Below are 17,068 nucleotides of genomic sequence, written 5' to 3' on the forward strand. Positions count from 1 at the left end.
AGGCACATCCACTCCACATAACACATATTTTTGGGAAAAAAAAAAAAAAAATCCCCAACCGGCACTGCTTCTGGGCTCACACCCTAGACATACCGACCCTGCAACCCCAAATTAGAGCAAGACACGGAACTAAGATAATTCATTTATTAGAAGCACGGGGTGGGGAGGAACAAGAGAGCGTCCCATGTTTGGGGACAGAGCCCAACACCACAAGTGATTGCGCAGTGGGGTGGATGGACAGGAGGAGGACCCGCTGCCTCCGGATTAGGGTGCTCCAGGACAAGACTGGTGCAAGCATTCTTCCTTCCCCTCTTCAGCGCCCTCCTCAACGCACACAGGAGCGCGGCAGGGTCGGGGAGGCTGCGCGGAAGCAGCGATAGCCTTCCAACATGGCCGGGAGTAGTAGCAGGCCACTTAGAGGATCTTTGCGGCAGCGCCCCATGGCCTCCTTGTAGCTCAGCCTCTCTTTGGTGATGGGGTCTGTCAAATCCTTCTCGTAGCTGGATTCGTCTTGCAGGAGCTGGCCCAGGTCTTCGCTGATCATCCCGCAGAGCACGGCTTGTGGGACGGGGATGCGTCCCGTCCTCTTGGGGTCGATGAGGCCCCCAGTCAGGTGCTGTACCAGCAGGTGAGGTAGCACACTTTCCTGGGGCATCCAGCCCTTCTGGATGGCCTCACCCACTGACAGCCTCTTCCTGGTGACCGGGTCCTCGATGCCGGTGAAGGCCTTCTGAGCGTTGAGCAGCCGCTGAGTGGAGGTGTTCTCAATGAGTCCTCGATCCACCGCCTTGTGTACCGAGTATCGTTCCCGGCTGAGAAGGTCTACAATGCCTCCCGTGGCCGCCTGCGCTTCCAATAGCTTCTGCCCGGTGATGGGGTCGAGCATGCTCTTGGCCACTGCTGCCTTGATGCTACACTTGTTGTCTGTGGTTGTATCATAAATCCCAGCGATGGGGAAGCTATCCTCCGTGAGCCCAAAAGAGAGGCCTGGGGAGAAGAAGCCAGTACTCTGGGGGCCTGGGGAGCAGACTGGGGACTTGGAGATGATGGACCCAATGGAGAGGGAGGAACTCGGCTTGGTCTCCCCTGCCACGAGCAGAGCAAACTCGGAGATGGGGAGGCGGCCATCTTTGTACCTGTGGTATTCTTCTTTGGAGATGCGGCGGCAGCGGAGGGCAGCCTCGATGGAGTATTGCTTCCCGCTCTTCCGGTCCAAGAGCACAGACTCCTCCCCGCAGGGGCTGGAGGTGGTAACTTCCTCCCAGTCACACTCCAGCTCCTGCAGCTGGAGGTACTGGCCTCTGTCGATGATTCCCCTCTTGTAGGCCTCGTAAGGAGACATGTCATTCCCGGTCTCCGGTTCCAAGATGCAGATCTTGGTGGAAAGGTTGGTCTCCCGTGTCTGGGTTTCCTGGTTGAGCTCCTCGCGGCTCACCTTGGTGTGCAGGTCCCTGAGGGTCCTCTCCTTCTCATATATCTTGTCCTTTTCGTGGAGAATGGCAGCCTCGAGCTGGGAGAGGGCCTGGCTCCGCTGGGCGGCCTTCTGGCGCTCGCTCTCGCTCTTCTGGCTGAGCAGCCTTCCCTCCTCTTGTAGCTGCCGGGCTTTCTGCAGTTTCTGCTGCTCCAGGTCTCTCAGCTCTCTCTGCAGCCGCCCACAGTCCTGGCTGGCCTGGTCCCAGGCCTTCTGAAGCTCAGTTTCCTCACGGGACCAGGACCTCCTCAGAGCCTCGGCTCGGCTGATGCGCTCCTGCAAGCTCCGGACATCCTCTTCCCGGCCCTGGCGGGCTGCACGCTCCCGATGAAGGGTCTCCCACACTCGGGCCCTCTCGCCCTCCAGCACCGGGTCCTTCTCCACCCTGATCACTTCCTTGTATATGGTCTTCTCTTGTGATTTGGTTTTCTGAAGGAGATCGACCTGAACCTGCAGGCCCTGGCACTCCCTGTGTAGCTCGATCACCCGGTTCTTCTCCTGATCCAGCTCTCGCCTCAGAGCTTCCGTAGACCTCTCCAGATCCGGATCCTTCTCTAACTTGACCACCTCCTCCATGATGATCTTTTCCTGCACGGCAGGAGGCCGCTTCTCCAGCTCCTGGATCTTCAGCGTCAGTTGCCGCGCCTCCCTCTCGGCAGCCAGCTTCTTGCTGCGGTCCTCCTCGAAGCTGAGCACGGCCTCCTCCTCCTCCACACTGGCACCCAGCTGCCGCACCTCCAGCTCCAGCTTCCGCCGCCGCCCCACCTCCTCATCCAAGCTCCGGCTCAGCCGGCTGTGCTCCTCACGCAGCTTCGGGTCCTTCTGGGTGACCACCACCTCCTGCACCACGATCTGCTCCTCGGGGCGCCTCCTCTCCAGCAGCAGATACTTGTTCCGCAGCTCATAGACGGCATCCTCGGCGGCTCGCCTCTTCTGCACAGCCTCCCGCACCTCCTGCCGGAGCCTCTCGGCCTCTTTCTCCAGCACGGGATCCTTCTCGTGCCTTACGACTTCTTTGCTCACCATCTTGGTCTCCACCTTGGACCTCTCTCGCTTCCACTCATCCCGTTCGCCCTGAAGCCGGATGAGCTGCTCTTGACAGCGTCCGTGGGTGTTGACCAGTTCGTTGAGCTGAGCTTTGAGACGATCGATCTCCCGGAGCACCTCTGGGTTCTTCTCGTGCCTCACCGTCTCCCGAGTCACCTCCTTATATTCCACCACGGGCTTCTGAGACCGCAGGACCTCCAGCTCGGGCAGCAGCTTCTCCACCTCCCGCTCCACGCCGCTCTTCTTGCTGCCTGTGTCCTGCAGCTGGGCGCGGAGCCTCAGGATCTCCTGCTCCGTCTCCGGGTGCACCTGGAAGATCTCACTGACGCGCTCCTGCAGCTGCACCTTAGGCTTCTGCTTTTCCACCACCCTGTACTTATCCTGCAGCTCCTGCAGTTCCCGGGCCAACAGGACGTTCTTGTTCTTCTCCTCCTCCAGGAGGCTCCTCAGCTTGGAGGCTTCCTTGAGAAGGCCAGGGTCCTGCTCCACCCTCTTCACCTCCTTCACAATGACCTTGGGCTCCACTGAGCTGATGGCCTGCTCCAGGTCTTTGATACGAGCCTGTATCTTAGCAACCGCCTCCTCCGCCCCCTTCCTCCGTGCAGCATCTTCCTCGATCTGTAGCCTTAGAGTCTGGGCCGCCTTCACCATTTCCAGATCCTTCTCCACCTTGACTACCTCCTTCACCACGACCTTCTCCTTCACATTTATCTCCTTCTGTTCCAGGGCTAGCAACTCATCCTTCAGCTCTTCCAGCCTGGCTGCAAGGACCGTGTTCTCCCCACGCAGCCGCTGCATCTCATTGTGGAGCTGGGTAACCTGGCTGTCCAGGCCAGGGTCCCTCTCAATTTGGGTGACCTCTTTGGTCAACAGGTGAGGCTGCATGGTCTTCCTCTTGCCCTCCAAGTGGACAACCTTCTGGGCCACCACCTCCAGCTCGGCCTGTAGGCGGGCTCGCTTCTTGGCCTCTTCCTCCACCTGGGATGACGCCTGAAACACGTTACTCTCCAGCTGGGGGTCCCGGTAGAACTCTACCATTTCCTTCTCCTCCAGCCGCGCCACAGGCTGCTGGGTCCTCAGCTGCAGCAGCTGCTCCCTCTGCTCCTCCAGTTCACGCTGTACCTCAGCCACCCGCTTCCTCTCTTCCTCGAGCTGGGTCTTCAGGACCTCTGACTCCGTCCTTGCGTGTGCTGGACTCCCAGATCCTTGTCTTGCGCTGTGGATGGCTTGGGTGTCCTCATTAAGCTCCTTCTGTAGTGACCGGGAAAGAGAGAGACAGTCCTGGGGTAAGCAGAGAAAAGATTGGAGCTTCATTTTTCTGCACCCCACCCCTGAGGTCAGGCACCCCTCCCCACTTTCTTAGATTTCCTGGTAGATCCTGGGCAATGGAGCTGAAGACTGGGGACACTTGGACACAGGATTTTGAAGAGCTCAGACAGATGCTATCAGGATACAAGGCAGTGTCTGGGCCTCCCCAGTCCCGCCCTGGGGATGGGGCTAACCTCCAGTAGATACTGAGAGGAGAAGAGACAAGCTGGCAAGCCAAAGGCACCATGAAGAGTTCCTGGCTTCTGTTCAACCCTCAGTAGAGACCTAGATCACCTATTGCCAATGTGACCGGGTCCTAAGGCTGAGGACTATGGGGCATTCCTTGGCTCTCTTGTCCCCATAAGAGGACTGCTTATGACTAAGCAAAGACTGGAGGGCACCTCCAGAGCCTGCCTGGAGCCTGAAATAGGCCCAGCCTGTATGAACTTCTGGAGAAATCTTCATGCTCAGGCCTGTCCAGAGGCTGAGGCTGCAGGGGAGAAAGGTGACATCCGGGTCCACCCCAGACTTGGTTGGCTGCTGTGCCTACAAGGTGGGCACCGACTTTTTACCTTTTCCAGCATCTTTTTAGCGAACTCCAACTGGTGCAGCTGCTGCTGCTCCGCTGCGGCGACCTCGGTGTAAGCCTTAGCCAGGCTCTTCTCCTGGGGAGCCAAGTGGGGAGAGGGACAGTGGAGTCAGCTCCAGCCTGAGGAGCTGTAGAGCTGGTGCCAGGAGATGCTAAACCCTGCCGGGACCAGCCTCACCTGAGCCTGGATGCTCTCCTGCAAGGAAACCACTCTGAGTCTCTTAGGGGCCGACACTGCCAAGGTGGGCTCCAAGGAGCCTCGGTAGGTATCTGCTTGCAGCTCATAGTCCTGAACAGGAAGGAAAGTCACTTGCAGAGACTGGACATGGGAGATCAGGGGCTGGAAGAGGGAGGGAGGCTAGTGGGATAACAGGGAGGAACTGAAGTAAAGGTCCTCACCTGGAGAGCCTCCTGCAGGTCCCGCGTGAGGCGGGACACCACGGCCTGGTCCTGCTCACGCCCCAGGATTTCTTCTATCAGCCTCTGCCAAGGAGGAAGCAAGAGTCACGGGGGGCTGGGGAAAGCGCCACAATCAGCCAGTACACACGGCACACGGGGATGCCTCCCTTGTCTGGTGGCCCTGTTGGTCTGTCTTGGCCCAGTGCCTCTTGCACTGTATATCTGGTGCAGTTAGGGCACAGATCTGCTGGATACAACGACCCAGTGCGACCCTGCAGCCCTGGGAAGGAACAATTTGGACAAGCTTCCAGGGACCAGCCTCTGGAAACCACTGCTCATCCAGTCATTCTGAACCCTGGGTATGCATCTGATTCACCTGGAATCTAAAAGAAGGGGAGAAGGAGGAAGAGGAGGAAGTAGAGGGGGGGAAGGAAGAAAGGAAGGAGGAAAGAAATCAAATAAGGCAGGTAGTAGTAGGGAAGAGACAAGGATTCTGTGAGTTCCAGGCCAGCCTGGTCGACAGAGTGAGTTCCAGGATAGCCAGGGTATACACAGAAATCTGACAGAGAGAGAGAGAGAGAGAGAGAGAGAGAGAGAGAGAGAGAGAAAGACAGAGACAGAGAGACTGATTTTCTGGAAAGGGCCTTGCCCCCGCCCTTGGACTTCTGGCTCCTCAGAGACCTCCATAGACAACTTTCAATCTGATTTTAATCTGAGGGTGACCCTCCTCCCCCCAGGCCCCCAGATGCTTTAATGCCAAGCCCAGATTCCGTCTTGTCTTAGAAGAAACTGGATGGTCTGTCTCTGCCTCCCCAGGACCAGAGTCCTTTGAGGGGACATTTCTCATCTCCCTGACTCCTGGGCTTTCTTTTTTTCCCCCCGACAGGTCACTTGCCCTCACTCCCACATGTGTCCACCAGGGGGTGCTCACAACAAGCCGGTGGCTGGCCTGTCTCTAAGTGTTCACCAGCCGCAGGGATGGACTTCCCAACAGGTGGAGTGCCTGAGGGTGTGGCTCTGCACCCTCTACTACTGCTTTATCCCTGACAGCCTTAAGGAGGATGAAGAGAACACCACCAGAGGAAAGCGGTGTTGGGAAGGCCGTGGAGGGGAAAGGGCCACCCCCACCACACACACACACACCACCTCCTGATCTGACCTATGAAGCCTCTTGCTTTTCCTGCTGGGGTGGTGGCTGGAAAGAAACAGGTAGCTGGAGGTTCTAGCTCTAGACCAGGCCCTGATTCAAGGTAAGTAAGTTCCAGCCCCATAGCCCCAGCCCCTCACCTTCTGTGCTCGAAGCTTGTAGTCAATCTGGCTTGGCCCGTCGCTGGGCTGCACCTGGTGGTGGGGCAGCTGCTCCAGCCAGGAGCTCAGGTTGTCCCTGCTGTTCTTGAGCTGCTGGTAGGTGAGGCTGGCGTCCTGTAGTATCTTCTCCCTGCAAGAGTTCCATACAGGCATGAGAAGGGTTGGGGGTGCAGAGGAGGCTGGTGGATGCCCCCAGACAGAAACAAAGGCCTGAGCGACAGGCCCTGCGGGTAATGAAGATTGTGTCTCAGAGACACAATGAACGGTGCCTACCTGGCACTCATAAGGGAGAAAATAAAGTATAGTTACCCCACTTTAGAGGCAAGGAAACAGCCCCAGAGCCTTAGGGAGGGGAAGGGGGTGCCCATTCCTTCTACTTACCTCAAATCCAGCTGGTCCCCCACGGCGTGGTAACGGTCCGTGAGGGCACGCACTTGGCGCTGCTGGCGCGGCAGGTCTTGGCAGAACTCTTGGAAATTGTTCTGCAGCGCGCCGCACGCATGCTCAGTGGCCTTCAGCTGGCGGTGCAGCCCCAGCACGCAGGTCTGTTGCTGGAGGAGTTCTTTCCGCTGGCGCTGTGGGAAAGGGAGAGAAAATGGGAGCACGTTCCAGGCTCCTCTGGATACCCAGACCGCTCCTTACTTTCCCTCCTACTAGGAAGCTGCCGCTTAACCCTACCTGCAGCTCGCTGACCCTCTCCTGCAGTGCCCCGGAGCCCTCAGGGATGGGGCCCTCCTGTGCCAGGGCGGCTTCAAAGCCTTGGATGACCCCGTCTGCCTCCTGGATCTGCTTCTCCAGGCCCAGAGCAGCCCTGGCTCTGCGATGAGGAAGCAACAGTCAGTGAGCTCAGTCACACACTCCGAAGCCCTTCAGATGGCCCCGTCCCGAGCACTCACTTCTCCCCATACAGGTGGCACAGACTATGCACATCCTCATATTTGTTCTTGACACTGTTGAGGATGAGCGGCAGCTGCAGCGCAGCTGAGCCTGTAGGCTTAGTAGACAGAAACGCCTCACACTCCTGCTGGGCTGTCTCCTTCTCGGCTCCCAGGCTCTGAAGGTGCTGTGTAGTGCCCTGCGTCAGGGGTGGAGCAGGCAGAGAACAGTCAGGGATTTCTGGGTCGCCTAATCCTATCTCTGTGAAGGCATGGTACAAGTGTGGGGCCAGGCCTGCCTCTTCTTGTCCCTATGTGGATAGCCTAAGGCAAGGCAACCTTTCTCAGTCTCCACTCACTCACACCAGGCCTCTTCATCTGCAGAATGATGGATGATGTGTGTGTGTGTGTGTGTGTGTGTGTGTGTGTAATGAGATCCTTAGCAACAAGAACCAGGCACAATGTGTGTGGCCTGGCCTTGCTATTATCCGTCAGTGTCCTGGTCACTGTCAGGCCCGCTACCTTGCTGTTGTTTCAGGCTAAGCAGGCAGAACCCTGGCCCTGTTCACGCAGGGCAGCTACCTTCCGTCTGTCATCACAATTAATTCACCTATTTTGGTGTGGCAGGGTCAGCCATCAGCCTCTGGCATCCTGGACCCACGCCCTTCCTTCCACCGGTGTCCCATCTGTGAGGCCTTACAATGAGTACCCAGCTTCCTCCCCTTTTGCCGGAGGAGTATCCTCAAGCAGCACCTGACCTCATATCCCTTCCTCCCTGGGATGCTGCCCCCTCCCCGCCCCCGCTGTCCACACTGCACGGTAGACGGACCAGAACAGAACAGGTTAGACAACAATGTAAATGAACATGGCTCACATTTTTTAAAAAACCAAACATCAGTGGTATGCTGTATTTGAACAGAAAACCAGTTTGGAAGGCTAACTAGAATGCTCCGGTACCTTCAGGCTGCGGGGTTCATGGTTAAGAGAACATGGTCATCACTGAATAGTGTTTCCATCCCTCCAGGAAGGCTCTCCCTCTATCACTGAGAACTCTCCTCCCTATGGGATATCCCCGGCTCCCATGCTGTTCCCGACTCTCGTTAGAAAAAATGTCCATGTGTCGGGCCTCTACTGTGGGCCAGCCTGTCACACATTCACCTCCAGGATGCCCAAAGGATGTGGGTGAGAAAACCTCTAGTCCACGGTGACAGGGCCAGCCGCCGGAAGAGCCCTGTTTTCTGAGTCCATGGCCCCTGGAGTGTGTACACCCTCAGGGCAGGGCCCTTTCTTGTCCTGAAGTTTCCAAGGCCGCTCACTTACCTCACAGCCCTGGATGCGGCCCTCTAGGTCCTTCAGTGGAGAAGAGTTGTTCAGTGGGCTCCGAACCCAGCTCAGCACCTGTCTCTCTATCTTCCCCAGATCCCCATCCAGCTGGGTCATCTGTGACAGGAGCTTCTGAGCCTGTGGGTCAGCTGGGGCTGAGCCTGCCGGAGCTGGCAGCAGAAACACTAGTGAGGGTCCACGCCTACCTTAAGTCTGCCTGAGATGGGCCCTCCCTGGGTACCTGCAGGGTGTGGAAGACCTGGAGGATGGGCAGGGCCTAACTGGGGGAAGAACGTAGTACCTCCTACCGGGCATGGCCCACCCATCAGTGCCCTCCCTGGCCGTCCTCTCTCTGGTACCCTGCTGGCCGGGCTGTAAATGTTGTACGGCAGCAGCCTTAAGGCGGCTCTTCTCTGTAGACAGTTTCTGCTTCAGGGTCTGCAGCTCTGCGGCCAGCCTGGGGAGGATAAGAAGAGGGTGTCTCTCTGCCTATCCAGTCCTAGCACCCACTGCCTCAGAGGACAGCACTGGCCCTGGTGCCTGTGGGCGTCCTGGGTGAGTCACCTGGAGGCTTTGGCTACAGCTTCTGGGTCTGGTGCTGGGATGCAGAGGCAGGCAGCTGGGGCACTCTTGGTCTCTCCTCCAGGGCCCTGAACCACCCACGTGTACGGGTCAGCATTATCCTTGAGTGTGTAGCGCTCTCCCCGAAGCAGCTGCACCTGAGGGGCAGATGGAGAGAGGCTCGTGTGTGGGATCGAGGGTGGAGACTGGAGAGGTGGCTAGGGGCAAGCCGGGTGGAGACAGCAGCTGGAACAAGGCTGGAGAAGTGGTAGGAGGAGCTGGGGTAAAGACAAGGACAGATCAGAGGTGGGACTGGTTTGAGTGGGGGTGGGGCTGGGTCAGGGAAGGAGTGAGGAGAGGGAGGAGCAGGGCGGGGTGGGTTAGAGACTGAAGCAGTGTGGGGAGGTGGGAGGCAGAGGCTGGGGCGGGTGAGGAGGGCAGTCAGAGTTCATACTTCTCCTGAGTCCCAGTCACAGATGCTGTTCACTTGCAGGGGCTGCTTGGGTGAGTTCCTGCGCTGTGGCAGTGGGGCCACCTCCTGGCTTCGCTGCTGTAGCTCCCGGACAGCCTTCTCTGCTATGGCCAGCTGCTTCTCCTCTGCCTGTTGGGGATCCAGGCAACAGTAGCTCAGGGCAGGCCACCATAGCAGTCACCTGCCTCCTTTCCATCTCCCAAGAGGAGTGTGGCCTTCATCAGGGCAGAAGCTAAGTCAGACTGTAGATGGACGGAGGGTACAGATGCTGGCTAACACCACATGGGTCTCTCAGGAGGAAGCTGTGGGGACCTCAGAGCTCGCCCAGGCTTCCTGGGTCACGTTAAAGATAGCATACCAAAGTGTAGGAGGGCCAGGGCTTCTGAGGGAACAGCCTCTTCTCCTAGGGTTTAGGGCTGCACTGAGACCTCTTTTCTAGAGAGAAAGCTCCAACCCAGGAGCAGGATGCAGATGGCCCAGTAGGACTGTCTCACCTCCAGCTGTAGCAGGAATTCTGTGGGGGAGCCTGAGGAGTCCTCAGCGCCATACTTGTTGTCCAGGTTGGAGCTGAGCTTTGCCAGGGTCTGGCTGACTGAGTCCGCCTCTTCCTGGAACTAAGGTCAGGAGGTGGTCAAGGGCAAAGCCGGGGGCAGCCTCCTCCTCACTGACACTGCAAAGTAGCCAGATTTTGGACAGACCAGGCTAAACTCATTCTAGGATAAAATTCAAGTGAAGCTAAGCTCAGGTCAGCTACATGCAAACCAGTTTTAAACAACAAAAACCAAAACAGATTAAATCTCAACCAGCTAAGCAAAGACCGACTACATCTATCTAGACAGTGAGACCTTTTTAAAAAGAGGGTGTCCACAGATGGGACATGTTTGGTTCCCTGGAAATAGCTTTTAGTGTCCTAAAGCAATATGCTGGGCTTTGTACTTGAGGGTCTGGTGTACGCCAGTCAAATCCTCTAGTACTGAGCTATGCCCCTAGATATTTTCTTTTCTTTTTCTTTTTTTTTTCTGCAATAGAGTCTCAGTAAGTAGCCCAGGCTACCCTCACGCTTACCATTCTGCTCTCTGCTCCCCAAGTTTAAAAATTAGAAGGAAAAAATAAATAAACTCACTTGCTAGGGGGTGAAACCACCCTGCAGAGAATGTCATTCTCGACATGATTTCCCCCAAAGCGACTTAGGTATAAAGCCCAGCTCTGTCTTTTCAGTGGCCCCTATATGCTATGTTGCCCTTGGAACCCATCCCGCTCCCCCACTCCTCTGAAGTCACCACCCTGGGTCCCAGCCCACAGGCTCACGCTTCGGTAGTCCTCCACACGTTGCAGCTGGCTCTCCTGACAGATGCAAAGGTTTAGAAAATTCTGCCACTCCGTCTTGAGGGCCTCCTGGTGAACCTGGGGCACAGCGGGGTGAACACTGAAATCTTGCTACACCCACCAGCCCACTATTCTGTTTGGGGAGCACAGGGGTAAGGACATTGCGGGGGGGTCGGGGTGGGACCTCCACACCTGGATGGGCCCAATGGCCGGGTGCCCAAGCTCGATCATGCGTTCTGCGTCATCCTCCAGCTGGTTAATACTCTGCTCCTGGGCCAGTAGTTCATGCTGCTTGAAGTGCTAGGAACAATTGAAGCGGGGACTTCCATGAGCAAGAAGATGGCCCTAGACGCCCCTACTGCCCCAGCTTGTGCCCACAGACCTCACCTCATACTCTCGCTTCACACCAGTGGGGTCAGCCATGAGGTCGCTCCAGTCCTGCTGCAGGATGCGGCCTTGTTGATCCGCCAGGGCGCTCAGCTGCCGGGTGCAGCCTTGCAGGTGTGTGTACAAGCTGCCCAGACTCTGTCGGCGCCACGAGGCTGCTTTCTGTGCTCAGGAGAGGAGGAGGTGGCAAGAGGTCGTGTCAGGGCCTCAGCAACAGTGACCCTGGGAAGGGTTGAGGCAAAGAGGTCCCACCAACAGTAGCACCCAGCCCCAGCTCACCAGTAGGTCACGGTATTGGTTCCTGATGGCGTTTGCGTCCTGCCTCAACCAAAGAGAGAAACAGGGCTTAGTGTGATGGCTCCCCGCACGTAGGCTGACCCCCACAGACATCTCTCTTCTTTGACTCTCCCTTTAAGGCCAGATTTAGCCTGATTGTGATGGGAGAAAGGGGGATCCACACCAGGCTGGACAGGGAGGCACCCACCGGTCCCACCAGTGTCCGCAGCTGCTGCCCGTATGCCTCGATTTCCCTCTGCAGGATGTTGTGCTCGGCCACCTGCTGTTCCAGCTCTGCCATCCCGGGCCCATAGTGGCCCTCACTGACCAGCTTCTACAGAAGAGCCAGGTCCTCAGTCCTACTAGGGAGGTCTGTGTCCTATAGCCCAGAGAACCCTTCCCACCCCACCCCCACCTGTGTCCTCCCACCCCCCACCCTACCCCCACAGCCACCTGCGCCCTCCCCACAGCAGGAGAAGCAGAGTTAGTCACAGAGGCAAAGAGAAGACAGGCCGGGTAAGCAGCCTGGGTGAATGACAGCTGCTCTCCATAGTGGGGACATGACTGTTCTCATGTGGCCATCAGAACTAAGGCTCTGAGTCCCATTGGTTCTCAGAATTCAGGCCTCACGCTCCGCTTCTGTGCTATTTGTAGCCCAAGCCCCAGCAACTGCTACCTGGACATGTCCAGCCAGACCCAAGACCTGCCCTTCCCCAAGGTCCCTGGTTACCATCACAATGCATCAAACACAACTGCTCAGTGTCCTGTGACTTGGTATGTCCACTGTTCATCCAACCTCAGTCCTCCCAGTGGAAGCCTTTGCCTTCCCAGGAGCTCCAGACTCTGTGTGACCCAGCTAAGTCTTTCCACTCCTCCTGGATCCCTGAGCTACCCCTCCCCCCGCCCCCAGGTTCGAAGTTAAAGCTCCAGTAGACACACCATTTGGCCTTGCTCTCTGACCGCACCAGCTGTGGTTCTGAGCTCCTTGATAATGCAACCATGCATGGCTGCCCCTGACCTGTTTCTGCTCCAACACACGTGTCCAGTCGACCCTGGGCCCCACGTCCGGCGGCAGCACCATCTTCTCATACAGAGCACGATACTCCGCGCACTCCTGGGTCACCCGCTCATGCAACTGCTTGATGCTGCCAGGGAGGAGGCACCAGGTCAGAGCCCGGGCTGGGTTCTCTGGGGATCCCCACACCTCCACTGTGAGACCCCAGATCACTCACTCTTTCTCAATCTCCTCAGCCTGTGGGTGCTTGAGCCGCCGAGCCTTGTCTACATCCAGGAAGAGATCTTTGAGGAGCACCTCCGCCTCCTTCAGGTTGCGGCCAGTCTCCTGCTGGTACTGCAGGGCCTGGTGCTGCTCAGCATTCTGCCGATCCTGGTGAGACAGGACCCCCACGTGCAGGCCTCAAAGGCTCACGCTTTTCCCAATTCTCCCGCTGGACTGACCACTCCCCACCAGGCCCTGTGACTGGTTGTACAGGCCACCTTGGGGATCACCAAGCAGAAGGCCTCCGTGTGGCAGGTGGCAAGGACACCTAGGTCAGATAGCAAAATGTCCCTCAATTTGACCCCCCTAATGAGGGAGCACAGTGCAGAAGGGCTGTGGACAGTTGAGGACTAGGTTGTACATCTCTCTTTACAGGAGACCCTCTGGGGACTCCCAGGCATTGACTCTGATTCTCCTTGCCCCTCCCCTCCCGCCCTGGCAGGGTCCCTACCTGCTGCAGCTTCTTCTGAGTCTCCAAAATGTCCCTTTCCACCTGGTCAGCATTGGCTTGCATGCGGGAGATGAGCAGAGCCAGTTCCTGGGTTGCAGCCCTGGTCGGGTTGTCAGGGGCAGAGGACAGCAATTATGGAAAGGCCCCCTGTGCCTGTCAGGTAGGACCCACTATCCCTGTCTCCCACCATGGCCTTCTACAGAGAAGAGTCTGTGGTCTGAGCTCTGAGAGTCTCAGCCTTAGACGGAAGAGGAGGAAGGTATTGTCCCCTGTAGAGGGTTTGGAAAGCGAGAGTCTAGGTCTGTGTGCGGCTACTAATGTATACCTTGGGTACCTGCCCAGCGCCTGCCTTCTTCCTAGGGTGGTGGCAGATGGCCCAGAGAAAAAGCAAATCACTTAAGAACAGCCTGTATGGCTCCAGGAGAGGCGGTTGTGCTGACTGAGGGCAGGGAGTAGAGGCAAATCCCCAGCCTCATCTTCTCCCCACCCCTACTTTCTGAAGATGTCTGTGGCCAAGACAGGTCTGGTTCTTACTAGTACTCTGTATGTAGCCAAGTTGGCTTGGCCACCCTGCCTCCTCCTCCTGAGGTGCTGAGTCCACAGGCATATACTATCACATCTGGATTTACTTATTTATTTATTAACCTTAAAAAGACAAACGATGGTAGGGCAGTGGTGGCGCCCACCTCTAATCCCGGCACTTGGGAGACAGAAGCAGGAGCATCTCTGTGAGTCTGAGGCTATTCTGGTCTACAGAGTGAGTTCTAGGACAGCCAGGGCTACACAGAGAAAACCCTGTGCCAAATAAACAAACAAACAAAATAAAAAACCAATACTGCTCCTCAAAGAAAACCTCCCACAAACAACAACAAGAACCCACAACAACCAAGGCTTATTCTATAGCCCAGGCTGGCCTGGAATGTACTATGTTGCTCAGGCTGGGCCACCAAGCCTGGCTAAATGGGGCTTTAGTATCTTCAGCATGGGCCTTGTTTTGCTTCTGAGAGAGGTTCTCACTATATACCCTTGGCTAGCCCAAATTCACTATATAGGCCAGGCTATCCTCAAATTCATAGCGATTGCCTGTCTGAGTCTTGAGTGCTAGGGTTAAAGGCATGCGCCACCATGCCTGGCCCTGAGCACAGAGGTCTCCTAGGTACTTGAAGAACTAATTCACCCAGCTTAGTGTCTCTTACATAGCATGCAGTGTGTATCATTTTATTTTTATGTGCATGGTATTTTGCCTAAATGTGTGTCTGTGTATCCTGTGTATGCCTGATGCCAGCGGAGACCAAAAGAGGATTCCCTAGACCTGAAGTTACAGACAGCTGTGAATGTAGAAGTTGGGAATTGAACCCGAGGTCCTCTGCAAGAGCAGCCAGTGCTCTTAACCACTGAGCCATCGTTCCAGCCCCCCAGTCTCAGCCTAGCTGGCCTAGGCCCCAACTCCGCTATTCTCTGCCTTTGGAGTGCTGAGATTAAAGGCAATGTGTTAATTTTTATGGTAGGGAAGTGAGCACCTTCAAGGTAGGGACACCAGCGTTTTGCAGGGCATTCCCAGAGGCTAGGGCTGTCTGGGCATACCACAGGTGCTCAATAAAGAAGAGCTGACACCTCTGAGGGGAACAAGGAGCCTTCAGCAGGATGTGTGAATGAATTACAGGAGTCGGGGACTGGAGGCCAGGAGGCTTCTGGAGCTCCAGGGAGAACTCAGCCTCAGGTTGGGAACTATGCACTCCACCCTGGGCTGGGCTCCGTGCCTCAGGGAGACAGGTCACTCCAGCGAGAGTCTTAAGCACTGTCTTTCCTGTTGGCCCAGATGCCCAGCCTCTGGGTTGGCACCCTGATCCCCGTCGAGGTAATGGGTACCTGGATCTCAGCCTTTCATCTACTCTTATCTTGACACCTCTGCACCCCGACACCTGACTCCAAGCAGGCTGCCACCTCCTAGAGAGGGCTTGGGGCCAGTGAGCAGAAGGAACATGGTCGAGTCTCTGCAGAGAGCTACTGACCCGGGGCATGGAACCACCTCCTCTCACCCCCATGAAAAAGGCCTCCTGACTCTTGAAGGAGACAGCCAAGGCTGGGGAAAAGGGTTTTAGGTAGGATGGAGGTCAGCTCAAAAAACCCTCTTTGAGCCCCTTTCTCCTGCCCACCCTGTATCTACGCTCGCTCCAAGACTTAGCCAATTCAACTGGACCATCAGGACAAACGGAGCCAGATTCTGCTCTTCCCAGTCACCCTGTCCAGCACCTCCGAAACCTGTGTCCCCCCACACCCGTCCTCCTCAGGACAATAGGGTGGCAGCAGGCTAGTCAACCCTTGCTCAACCTGGGCCACAGGCAGGAGAGAGTCCACCCTTGGGCCCTTGGCCTCAGGACACCAAATGCCAAAACTAGGCAGCTGGAACATACCTGGGCCCTGCACCACCCTGATCCCAGCACCGCTACCCACGGCCCCGCTCACCGACTGTGCTTGTTGGGGGAACCCTTGGGGGACCCCTTGGCTGGGGAGCCCTTGGGGGATCCCTTTCCCTGGGAGCCTTTGCTCAGCCCCTTGAACATGGTGGTGAAGCAGGTGCCGGCTCAGGCTGGGCTCTCTCTCCTGGAAGGAGGGCGGGAAGACGACGCGCGTCCTCGCGGGCTACTAGCCGGGCTCTGGGGAGGTGGGGCGGCGGTCAGGGAAGGCAGTTTCTGGGAGGCTCCTCCCTGCAGGTGCAGTGTCTCTGCCAGGCCCGGCCCGCGCATGCCCCAGCGCCCGCCCCGACGTGCGCAGCCAGCTCCTGCACAACCAGTCTGGGAGGAGAGGGCACGGCCCAGGGGCGGGGCGCCCGCACGACTCCCACGGAGGTTTGGACTTGTTACACATGCCCAGCCAGAGAGCAGCGATCACACCCAGATGGGGAAGTGGCCAGGCTGGAGCAACGCGAGCCAGACTGACCCAAGCACATGTTCAGGCCCTGGCTCAGTGGGTCCTAGAGCAGGGGTTAACCAACCTCTAGGGCCCTTGCACAGAGGTCCACTGTCAACCGAACCCCCACCCATAGCTCGCCCTGCCAGGAGAGGTGTAGAGGTGGGGCCACGTTAAAGAAGGTGGAGAGGGGCCCTGACAGAGCAAACAGCCACAGGAAACACTGTGGCCTATGATGTCCACTGCTCCAGGCAAAAACTGATTAGTGAGATGTCATCAGTGGTACAAACCTTCATCCCAGCCCTCCTCCAATCAATCCCAGTGACAATTCCCTCCGAAACACTGTCACACCTGCAATCAGCTCTTCTCCCAAGGGGCTATTTATATGACTGCATGGCCCAGAGGTTCACACTAACTACCACCTCTTCCAAGCCGGTGTCCACACAGCTGTCTTCACCTTTGAGACAGGGCCCTTCCCGGGAGGCAGTGGCTATGGGGGTGGGGTGAGGTGGTGTTAGGTACTCAGACAGCCACTGGTCTGATCCACAGGGCTTCACACCTCTTCAGAAGCCCTCCAGGCAGTACTGACCAGTACTGTGGGGGCCAAGCTCAGCTCCCAGGCTCAAGGCCTAATTGACTCACTGCAAGAATAAAAAAATAAAAAAAAAAAAAACAAACAAACAAACAAACAAAAAAAAAAAACAAGAGCTGACTTCCTGTTGTGACTGTCCCTCCTAGCTCTAAAGTGAACCCTTGCAGCAGGGGGTTCCCACTCAGATGGGTGGTGACATTGGTCCCAGGACTAAATCCCAGGAGTAGCTGTGACTCTCTGCACATGGCAGCCACTAGCCTTGTTGTGGCTGCTCGGCATCTGAACAAGCCTAAACCAAACTGAGATGTACACTCCATGTACAAAAAATTTTACATTGGCTGTCAAAGGCTTTCGGTGGAAAAGTGCAAAATGTCCACTCGTTCCCAACATTAACGATACATTGCAATGATATTTTGAGTATATTGAGTTAAATATATTAATCCTTCCCATCCCTCACCCCACCCTTTTTCTTTTTAATTTAGCTTTTACTATGG

The 17,068-nt window shown here is 56.7% G+C and overlaps 1 protein-coding gene across 3 annotated transcripts; it reads right to left on the reverse strand.

The window, feature by feature from the left end:
* Nucleotides 1–325: 325 nt before the first annotated feature.
* Nucleotides 326–15,665, reverse strand: EVPL (envoplakin; the record flags this gene model as incomplete). Of its 3 annotated transcripts, none has more annotated exons than XM_080922577.1 (22): nucleotides 326–3,769; nucleotides 4,399–4,491; nucleotides 4,594–4,704; nucleotides 4,815–4,898; nucleotides 6,102–6,252; nucleotides 6,504–6,697; nucleotides 6,801–6,939; nucleotides 7,019–7,197; nucleotides 8,318–8,490; nucleotides 8,680–8,777; nucleotides 8,885–9,039; nucleotides 9,336–9,482; nucleotides 9,848–9,967; nucleotides 10,662–10,757; nucleotides 10,872–10,979; nucleotides 11,067–11,228; nucleotides 11,346–11,384; nucleotides 11,551–11,676; nucleotides 12,361–12,487; nucleotides 12,575–12,729; nucleotides 13,073–13,172; nucleotides 15,539–15,665. In XM_080922577.1, the coding sequence occupies 22 exons, from the start codon at nucleotides 15,634–15,636 to the stop codon at nucleotides 326–328; spliced, it is 6,099 nt and encodes a 2,032-aa protein (XP_080778703.1). The 3 variants fall into 3 exon arrangements, with proteins under 3 accessions (XP_080778703.1, XP_080778702.1, XP_080778701.1); XM_080922576.1 differs by having other exon boundaries at nucleotides 8,318–8,469; nucleotides 15,539–15,636; XM_080922575.1 differs by having other exon boundaries at nucleotides 8,318–8,505; nucleotides 15,539–15,636.
* Nucleotides 15,666–17,068: the final 1,403 nt, after the last annotated feature.

The sequence above is a fragment of the Micromys minutus genome (genome assembly GCF_963924665.1).
Source record: "Micromys minutus genome assembly, chromosome: 10".
Taxonomy (NCBI): domain Eukaryota; kingdom Metazoa; phylum Chordata; class Mammalia; order Rodentia; family Muridae; genus Micromys; species Micromys minutus.